General features: G+C 40.1%; 1 protein-coding gene across 1 annotated transcript; it reads right to left on the bottom strand.

Annotated features, from left to right (window-relative positions):
* LOC112169894 lies at nt 1-615 on the bottom strand. The gene has a single exon (XM_024306990.1). It carries the CDS (start codon nt 613-615, stop codon nt 1-3), a length of 615 nt encoding a protein of 204 aa, XP_024162758.1.
* Between the last annotated feature and the right edge of the window lie 10,753 nt (nt 616-11,368).

Here is an 11,368-nt window from a genome sequence, read left to right as displayed (position 1 = left end):
TCAAGAGACGTTCATAGGTTTAATACTCGTTCTTGGCTTTCTGATTGGACCAGAACAGGTGGCAGCAGTTCTCTTCATCTTCATAGCTTGAATATTTCTCATTTCCAGACAATTCAGATGCTGTTTCCTTAATTTGTTCATCAGTTTGCTCTCTTTCTTGGACCCAGTTCTTTTGTTGCTTGACGAAGAAGGTGGAACCTTGTCCAACACCTTAACTTGCCGGCTTTGTTTCCGAGCGGCTTCTTTCTCGTACAGCTTCTTCAACCTTTCACCGACTTCTTTCTCATCATCTTCCATCCTCTTCGACTTGGCCTGGTACAACTCCGACCACTTGAAACTCATTTTCTTGATCTTCATCTTCTGGATCACCTCATCAGTGGCTTTGCCACCGAAGTCTCTCTCGAAGAACCTCCTCCACAGCTTATCGGTGATCGGAGTCAGGTCTACATCTTTTGTGCTCTTCTCGATGTGAATCAACTGATCTTTGGAGCAGTGGGGTAAGAGTTGATCGAGAAACCTGAAGTCTAGGTACCCAACATCCCCGAAAGAATCAAGATTGTCGATAGCGATGGAGACCCAGTGATCGTTGAGACGGATTAACCTTCCCTTCTCCATTGTGATGGTTGTTTTGTGAGTGAAGTGAGTGAGTGAGCTCTGTGGTTTCCATTTCTGCCTTATTTATAGGAAAATGAGGTCTGGCTTGGTTTCCTTTTCCTTTAGGGATTAGGGTTAATTAAGGAGTAGTGACCAAGTAACCATCCTTTTCCTTATACGAGAAGGCTTCTATGCCAGCTAATTAAATTAGTTTTTCTGTATATAAAAGTTTTTTCAAAAAATCTCAAAAGATTCTGCTGATATATAAAGTTGGAAACGGAATTCTGCAGATGTCATACAAAAATTTCTCTCAATTTAGACCCAAGCAAAGTAAAGTGAAACAAAAAAAAATTAATAAACTAAATCAGTCAACCAAGTCGCACATTAAATCTTAAAGGGCTAAATACTAATTAGTACCCTGTGGTTTAGGTCCAAAATCAATTCAGTCACTGGATTTCTAATTTCATCAAAAACACCCCTGCACTTTCAATTTTGATCTAATAAGTCCAATTCGTTAATATTCTGTTATGTGTTCAAGTTATAGTTGGATTATTTGTTGAAAAACTATTTATTTTTAATAGTTGGACTCACTTCTAAATTGACTATGCAGACCACCTCGACACCACATCATAAAACACAGGCCATATATGAGCCACGTTAACAAGTTAAATAACTCAATTGTCGGAAAATTAACAAATTGGACCTATTAGATCAAAATTGAAAGTGCATGGGTGTTTTTGATGATATTAGAAGTTCATGGACTGAATTGATTTTGGACCTAAACCACAGGGTAGTAATTTGTATTTAGCCCAATCTTAAATGATGATTCTAGATTTTCTTTTGGCTTGGGTAGCAAGCATGTGTAACCCGGTCGATTCAGGAAATCCTATAGACTGTAGTACTAGTGGGTGTATTCCTAATCCTATACGAATTAGTATTCAATTAGTATTTCTAACTGTTTATTCATTCTTGTCATGATGAATCCATAAAACAGCCTAAGTTCACAGCAATAGAAACATATTGATTTCATCTCAGAAATAAGGATTTCTTGTTGTAGGAGAATAGAATTGTGTGTATTATTGATAATAGGGGCCCTTTATATAGGGAGTTACAAAGTACACAAAAGGTAATAGAATCCGAATACATTAAATACCTAGAATCTTCTCCTATTACAACTCTAAACCCTAGTATGTCGACATCCTTCAACACTCCCCCTTGTGCCGCTCAAACTTGGTGATGACTCTTTGATCGTTGCCTCACTAAAAACCTTGCCAGGTAACAAAAACCCTGTGGGACAAAAATAACCCTGGTTGAAGGACAAAAAGAGCACAGCACGTCCTTCACTCTTCGAGATCGAACATGTAGACATCATACCTCCCCCTGATGTCAATATCTTCCCCTGATTACCACAATCATTGGAGTTCGGATAACTTTCTTAATCTGATGCTCTGCACATGTTTCTCGAAGGTGGATTTAGGTAACGACTTAGTAAATAAGTCCGCTACATTATCCTCAGATCGGATTTGGTTCACTTCAATATTTAGAAGTGCCTGTTGTTGGTGATTGTAAAAGAACTTAGGCGATATATGCTTGGTGTTGTCGCCCTTGATGAAACCTAATTTCATTTGCTTAATACAAGCTGCATTATCTTCATAAATGCATGTAGGTTCATCTGTGGTAGACTTCAAACCACAAGTTCCTCGAATGTGTCTAACTAGAGACCTTAGCCATATGCATTCTCGCACAGCTTCATGTAGAGCAATAATCTCTGCATGATTTGAGGAAGTAGCAACAAAGGTCTGCTTTGTAGACCTCCAAGATATCGCAGTGCTTCCCATGGTAAAGACATAACCCGTTTGGGAGCGACCTTTGTGAGGGTCAGAGAGATACCCTGCATTGGCAAAACCCATCAAGACATCATTGTCATTTTGATGGAGGGGAGGAGGTGCACGGAAGGTGGCCTTTTGCCTTGTGGAGTCCGATCCCATACTTCCATTATTTCTTTTCTCTCTGTAGGGATAAAACAAGCCCATATCAATCGTACCTCTCAAGTATTGAAAGATTGTCTTTACACCAATCCAATGGCGGCGTGTTGGCTAACAAGTTCACTGCGAATGAGATATCCGGTCTTGTTCATTGAGCTAAGACCTTATAACGTTCCGCTCCCTTGTCAGTTTGGTAGTTTCCAAAAAACTGGACATGCAGCTTATGGATGTGGTTACAACATATCTCTATGGGGATCTAGATTCAGAGATATATATGAAGGTTCCAGATGGACTTCAATTACCCAAATCAAGTGGCTCTAAACCACGGAGCGCGTTTTCAATAAGATTGAGACACTCACTATATGGATTGAAACAATCCGGACGGATGTGGTATAACCGTCTAAGTGACTACTTGATTGGGAAGGGATATATCAATAATGAAATATGCCCATGCGTGTTTATAAAAAGGACAAGTTCTGAATTTACAATTGTAGCAGTTTATGTTGATGACATGAACCTAATTGGAACTCTAGATGGGTTAAAGGAAACTGCTAAATACTTAAAATCCGAATTTGAGATGAAAGATCTTGGAAAAACACGGTTTTATCTCGGACTAGAACTTGAGCACCGTAGTGATGAGATCATGATCCATTAGTCAGCATATACTCAAAAATTACTAAGGTGCTTTAATGAAGATAAAGCAAAGTCTGTGAGTACTCCCATGATCGGCGGTAGTCTTGAGCTCGGAAAAGACCCGTTTCGTCCAAGGGATGAGGACGAAGACTTATTAGAGGCTCAAGTGCCCTATCTAAGTACAATAGGCGCATTATTGTACATTACCGGAGAATATGTCTCCTCGTAGTCGATTCTAGGGCGTTGTGAGAAACCTTACGCCACAAGGCGGGCTTTGTATCTAACAACCTCATTTTTCTCATTACGCTTTCTAACAAAGACCCATTTATGGCCAACAGGCTTTATATTTGGGGGTGTCAGCGTTATAGGCCCAAATACATGTCTCTTTGTCAGCGTTATAGGCCCAAATTCAACCTAGATCACATCTTTCCATTTAGGCCAGTCTGCTCTTCGTTGACATTCTTCAACGGAGCGAGGTTCGATATCATCGTGTTCTATAATTCCTTGAGCTACAGAATATGCAAACACATCATCAAGGATAATAGAATCTCGATTCAACGTCTCATGTATACTAGTGTAATTCATGGAGATCTCTCTATTCCCTGGAATTGGTTCTAACATTGGAGCGTCCCCTTGGACATAACCATAATCCGGAATATCTTCATGAGACTGGTTATTTATGTCGATGATTAATGGATCTTTTTGTGCCAAACTCACTTTCTTTCTTAGGCGAGAATCCATCGAACCTTTGGGCCTCCCATGTTTCCTTGCTGGGAGCCTGGCCTGAGCCACATTGCCATCACCATTAGTGGTGGCGGCGCCATGCCCAATACCCCTAGGGGTGGCGCCATGTCCATGATTTTTAGGGACATCAATCCTTGCAGGCACGTTTGCAGCAGGTATATGTGATCTTGTCACTTTAGCGATATCAGAAAACGTGTCAGACATAGAGTCTACTACGTTCTGAAGATCGAGAATTCTCCGTACTTCAATTTCGGACTGTGCGGTTCGGGGATCAAGATGAGACAAAGTGGGGACAGACCACGACAATTCCTGTCGTCCTGTTGAACATTATTGTTCTTATCTCTCCCTAATGACAGGAAGACTGTCTCATCAAAGTGACAATCCACAAATCTAGCGGTAAATAGATCGCCTGTCAAGGATTCTAAATAGCGGATAATGGTTGGAGAGTCATATCCAACATAAATGCCTAATCGTCTTTGAGGACCCATTTTGGTGCGCTGTGGCGGCGCAATTGGCACATAAACTGCACACCCAAATATGCGCAAGTGTGAGACATCAGGCTCATATCCAGTAACCATCTGGGACGCAGAAAAGGGTTAAGTGGCAGTAAGCCTCAGACGAATGAGCACAGCTGCATGCAATATTGCACAGCCCCAAGCAGAAACAGGGAGATTGGTGCGCATAACCAATGCTCGAGCGACCATTTGAAGTCTTTTAATGGCAGGTTCTGCGAGACCATTTTGGGTGTGAACATGAGGAACAGGGTGTTCAACCTCAATCCCAATGGACATGCAATAGTCATCAAACGTTTTTGATGTACACTCTCCAACATTGTCAAGACGAATTGACTTAATGGGATGATCAGGGTGGTGAACCCTTAATTTAATGATTTGTGCTAGGAGTTTAGCAAATGCAGCATTTCTTATGGACAAGAGCATGACATGTGACCAACGTGTCGATGCATCAACCAACACCATAAAGTATCTAAATGGTCCGCAAGTTGGTTGAATAGGTCCACAAATATTACCTTGGATTCTTTGCAAGAATGGAATATTTTCCTTGGTGTCCTTTGCATAGGATGGTCTCGATCCTAATTTTGCTAAAGAGCAGGCTTTGCAAAACGAAAGATGGGCTTTAGAAGCAACCAAAGAAGAATCCGGTTGAGCCACGAAGTTACAATTGACTTTAGAAGTAGAAAAAGGAACCAAGGAGGCATTAGTGGCGCCAATACCACTTTTGGGCCGCAGGGGGTAGGCTTCGCTAGCCCTACCTTGGACCAAATTTCGGTTCTAACTTCTTTTTGTTTTGAAAAATGGATGTCCGTGTGAAGTCTTTAATATACGGATCATCATATTATGACCTGGGTGTCCCAAACGGTCATGCCAAAACCTATATGTGTCAGAATCCCATAAGTCATTTCTCATGACATGGTTGGATTCAATAATTCGAATAGTGGTTGCATAAAACCAACTAGAGCGACACATAAGTTTCTCTAATACTCGTTTATGTCCGTAGTCATTAGAGGTGATGCAAATGAACTCTTGTCCATTCTCACAATGTGTTTCCATATGAAAACCATTGGCTCTTATATCATTAAAACTCAATAGGGTTCTTCCAGCCCTAGAAGCATATAGAGCTTCGGTGACATTAATATTTGCGTCATTTGGCAACATAAATTGAGCTGGTCCTCGACCATGAATCAATTGTGATGGTCCAGCCATTGTAGTCACAGAAGCTCGACTAGGCGTCATCCATAGAAATAATTGCCTATGTCGCAATATAGTATGTGTGGTGCCACTATCAACAAGGCATTCCAACTCTCCAGGAAACATACTAAAAAATAATAAAGTTCGGAATTAAAACATGTCCATGACATTGAATAATAATACGATACTTAATTAATAAAAATAGCCAATGATTACATCAAAGGTCCCAAAAGTCTAATCCAAAATAAAATCAAACTAAGACACATTGTAGTTACTCTATCCGTTTGGTAACTCCAATCAAATATGACCAGGAAAGTAGAGAGATGTTGGTAGAGCGAGGCTCTCTTAAGTACCATTAATCTCAATGACTTTCCTAGACATCATATTTCATTGGGTGCACCACATGTGAAAGAGTTAATACAATTGTCATTTATTGACTAAGGCATATTTCCATTACAAAATTCTTGGAAAATAAAAGGACTATTCTAATCAAAGTCTGCAGCATCCTTGTGCACTTCATCTTCAGTTTTGAAGTCCTCTATGGTGAGGTTGACATCTTCACCATCTTCTTCTTCTGCAAGGTAAACCTCTTGCTCCCTCAGGTCCCTGTATCTTGCAGCTAGTTTCTCACTTGCCTTGCATTGCTTGAACCAATGCTCAATTGATCCACATCGATGACACACATTATTGTGGTTGCCTCCCTTCAATTGAGGTGCACGTTGTGGGCGTTCCCTAGGAGGGTTGGTGCCACCACTACGACCCATGGCGCCACCACCACGGGCCATGGCGCCACCACCACGTCCAGGGATTCCACGACCCCCTCTCCCACGTGTGGCATTGCCATCAAGTGTATCCGCACCAAACTTGTGGTTTCCTTCTTGGTTAGGGTGGTTATATGGGCCCATACGTCCCTCATGTCCCTTATTCTTAGGGTTCCACTCCTTACGCCCTCCTTTGGGTGCATTATAATTCGCCTCATGAACGCTTTTAGTTTCAATGGGCCTTGAATTATAATTCCCCACGAGTATGTTATCATGTTTCTCAGCTACAGATATGATATTGATAAGCTGATGAAACCTCGTGATCCGTCCAGCATTGACCTTAGTACGATATTGCTTTGATACCACAATGGCTGAAACGGGGAAGGTGGAGAGAGTTTTCTCAATTAGCTCTTGCTTTGTGACAAGTTGTCCACAAAATCTCAACATGGATTGTAAGCGAAGAGCTTCTGAATTATATTCAGCAATAGACTTGAAGTCAGCAAAGCACAGATTGTTCCATTGAACCTTCAAGTCAGGGAGGAGGGAATCTTGGACATTACCAAAGCGCTCTTCTAGCGCTACCCATAGCTCTCTTGCATCCTTGATCGACATATGCTCCAATCTGAGTGCTTTGTCCATATGACGTCGCATCAAGATGACTGCTTGAGCATGCTTTGTAGGTGTTCGTACGAACACAAGATCCGGGTTAGGTGCCTGGATTATGGGTAATATTCCCTTTGAAGTGAGATGGTTCTCAACATCGGTTACCCAGGTCTGGTAATCCGAGCATGTTGAGTCAAGCATGGGAAAGTCGAGTCTTGGTTCATTCGACATCCTGAAAATAAGAAGAGAAAATATATTAGTTTCGGAGCTAAACTTCCACGAAAACTAAAATAATAAGATTTCCAAGCTATGCTACCAAGAAATCAATTTCCAAGAATCTTTGGATTAGACCAAACAATGATGTTTTAATATGGTCATTATTTGATGCTTACGGACGCTCTTAGTCCGAGCATTATGAACACTCTTAGTTCATACGAACGCTCTTAGTTCGTTTATCATGAACACTCTTAGTTCATACGAACGGATTCAAATTTGCTCACCACCAAAATACCAATACTTTGGTGGTGATACCACCACTCAATACAAAACTGCCACGTGTTATAAAACATAATTATAGTTTATCATGATGTTTTATTAAAAAATTATAGGATTAATTTCAGTTTACCCCCCTGAGGTTTAGGGGTGAAATCATTTCACCCCCTAAACTTTCAATTTTGAATTTTTACCCCCTAAACTTTTCAATTTCAATCAGCCGTGTCCAATTTTTACTGTTCCGTCCAAATTGGACGTTAAGTTTGACTTTTGAGGGTTAAAATGGTCATTTCAACATTAAAAAAAAATTAAAAAAAATAATTCTGTTTTTTTTTTTTTTTTTTTTTTCTGCTTTTTAGTTTTTTTTTTTTTTAATAATTTTGTCTCCAACCTATATACCACAAATTATAATAGGTTTATAAAAACAAAAAAATACTCTAGGTAGTTGAAAGCCGCTCGCTAGTCTACGATATTTGTGACATATCTCCGATAAAGTGAAGAATTTAGGATATATCCCAAATAAAGTGAAGAAATATTTATAAAAAATAATTTTACACTTTATCTGTAAATAAATATCTGTATATTTCCAATAAAGTGAAGAAATATCTGTGTAAAATCATTTTTGGTCTACGATATTTGTGATATATGTCCAATAAATTGAAGAATTTTAGGATATATCCCCAATAAAGTGAAGAAATATCTGTAAAAAATGATTTTACACTTTATCTGTAAATATCTGTATATCCCCAATAAAGTGAAGAAATATCTGTGTAAAATCATTTTTTACAGATATTTATTTACAGATAAATATTGGATATATATCACAAATATCGCAGACCAAAAATGATTTTACACAGATATTTCTTCACTTTATTGGGAATATACAGATATTTATTTACAGATAAAGTGTAAAATTATTTTTAACAAATATTTCTTCACTTTATTTGGGATATATCCTAAATTCTTCACTTTATCGGAGATATGTCACAAATATCGTAGACCAGCGAGCGGCTTTCAACTACCTAGAGTATTTTTTTTGTTTTTATAAACCTATTATAATTTGTGGTATATAGGTTGGAGACAAAATTATTAAAAAAAAAAAAAAAAAAAAAAACTAAAAAGCAGAAAAAAAAAAAAAAAAAAAAAAAAAAATTTATTTTAATTTTTTATGTTGAAATGACCATTTTAACCCTCAAAAGTCAAACTTAACGTCCAATTTGGACGGAACAGTAAAAATTGGACACGGCTGATTGAAATTGAAAAGTTTAGGGGGTAAAAATTCAAAATTGAAAGTTTAGGGGTGAAATGATTTCACCCCCAAACCTCAGGGGGGGTAAACTGAAATTAATCCAAAATTATATTTTAAATATTCAATTAATTCTATATGACGTGGAAGTTTTAATAGGGTGGTGATATCACCACAAAATAAAAGTGGTGAGCAAATTTAAATCCCATACGAACACTCTTAGTTCGTTAAGCGTGAATCCCCACAATTCCGCTTATTAAATACTCAAAAAACCATGTTCATATATCCAAAATTCTGCAGAAAATAAAAAGAATTTAAAATACAAGAAAGTAGCAACTTTAATTACAAAAACTTACGTGATGGTTTGGGGCTTGAGAACACGCGCGTGTTGGAGCAAGCGTGTTTTGGGGCAGCAGCAAAAAGATGGCAGCAGCAGCAATTTGGCGGCAGCAGCAGCAGATGGTGTGCACCGACGCAGGCAGCAGCAACAAGTGCATGGGCAGCAGCAAGCTCAGTGCGGCAGGTGTGCAGGGAGGTGTGCACGGACGCAGCCAGCAGCAGCGCAGGAAGGCAGGGCTGCACGGGCTTGTGGTAGCAAAAGGAGGATGCGGCAGTTGGTGTGCAGAGGCTGCGGGGGCAGTAAGCGAGCTGACAGGGTGGTGAGGCTTGCGGCAGATGGCGGGCAGCAGCAGGAACTTGGCGTTGTGGTGAGGCTGCAGCAGGGAGCTGCAGTATGTGCGGCTAGGGACTGCAAGGCTTGTGGCAGGAGGGCAGCGCAGGGCAGTAGGCTCGGCAGGAGGCTGGGGCTGCAGGTATGAGGCAAGAGGGCTGCAGGCTTGCGACAGTTTTGGGTGATTAGGGCTTTTAGAGTTTTTTTTTTTTTTTTTTTTTTTTTTTTCCGGCGAGGGTGAAGGCTCGTGCTGATAACGTGTTGTAGGAGAATGGAATTGTGTGTATTATTGATAATAGGAGCCCTTTATATAGGGAGTTACAAAGTACACAAAAGGTAATAGAATCCGAATACATTGAATACCTAGAACCTTTTCCTATTACAACTTTAAACCCTAGTTTATAGAGGCACACGATGTCGACATCCTTCAACATTTCTAACCCTTTGATTCCATGGCGGCTTTAGCAGAGCCAGCCTTTATATCAGCAAATACAAAGAAAGAGGAGAAGAACAAGAAGAGAGGAGAAATACAAAGCGCTTGAAGAGAAGGAAAAGAGGAACAAGGAGGAGGAAGAAAGGAAGAACAAGGAGCACCTCCGCATGCTAGTGGATTTACATAGAAACAAAGAGCACAATGTTAAGCAAGTTTCAAGACTTCCTTCCACTCGTGTTCCTCCTGTTGCTTCGGCAAATTAAGTCTTATAACAATCACCATTCACAGCCCCATGCCCAATGCTTGTGTAACTCACATTCCTGCTGCAGCTTGGGCAAAGGCAGCGGCCCCAATTAGTGCAACTGATGTCTCTAAAAGATCTGATATCGATGGTCATTCGCAGTCCCAAGCCTCAAAAGCTCCTGTCAAAGCAGCTGAAACTCCTATACCTACTGTTTCAGTGAAGCCTGGTAGTGTTGCTATCAGTCAACAACTAGCTGCTATAACATCTCTCTCCAGTAGTACTACGAGTCTACGAGTACTGCTGGCTCCACAAAGACAGCCTTCTTTGTTGGACAAATCCTGGTAAAGACACCAACCAATAATCAAACAAAAAATGTTTCTTTGTTTGAGAAGAAGGAGAGTCGAGCCACTGTTGTGGAAAATCAGCAGACAGGTGCTGATAAAGTGCAAGAAGGAAACAAGCAAGTAGAGGAGGGGGTTAATGCGATGACTTATTCAAGTGCCTTACAAAAGAACAAGGCTGCAGAGGCTCAAAAAACTCAAGGCAACAACAACAATGCATCAGTTGTTCCTGCCACTACAGTTGTGACTACTAGTCTTCCTGTTCTTCAGGAGAACTATGCTCCCCATACAAAGACTACTAACCATGTTACTAATGAGTTCAAGAATTCACAGTACCAAGCAGCCCAGAAAGGTCCTGTAAAATCTAACTCTAGTACTAGTACCATGTCCTCAGAGAGATCATATAACAGTGGTCCACGGAGGACTAATGGGCCAGACCAAAAGTACCATGGGAATGGTAGTTACTAATGGTGGTGGCAATGGATCCGGCCAAAAATACCATGGCAATGGAAGAAGGGTTACTAATGGTGATAATGGCTTCAGCCAAAGATACTATGATAATGGAAGGGTTACTAAGAAGATTGGTCAAGAGAATCAGAAAAAAGAAGCAAAACCAAAGCCTGTTATTGATGCCGAGGGGTGGCAACGTATTGGTAGAGTATCGGAGTGGAAGGAGAGGCGAGAGCTAGGGTCTGATCTTTATCATGATAATTTGAATAAGTTCGTTGTTGTGGCAAAGCTAAAGCCTCTTAATGTTGTTTTATATTTCCAGCTTGTCTGTCTCAAGTAGTCCTACTTGTAAAGAAAACTTCAATAAAACTATTGTGAATTTCATTGTTTCATTGACTTCTTTGTGCAACATCTCTTTCTGATTCATAGTTTGGCCCTATAATACTCTGTCATAAACAAACTACAT

Source organism: Rosa chinensis, chromosome 1 (assembly GCF_002994745.2).
Source record: "Rosa chinensis cultivar Old Blush chromosome 1, RchiOBHm-V2, whole genome shotgun sequence".
In the NCBI taxonomy this organism is placed as follows: Eukaryota; Viridiplantae; Streptophyta; class Magnoliopsida; order Rosales; family Rosaceae; genus Rosa; species Rosa chinensis.
The sequence above is the reverse complement of the archived record's forward strand: the minus strand, read 5'-3'. Positions and strand labels throughout refer to the sequence as shown.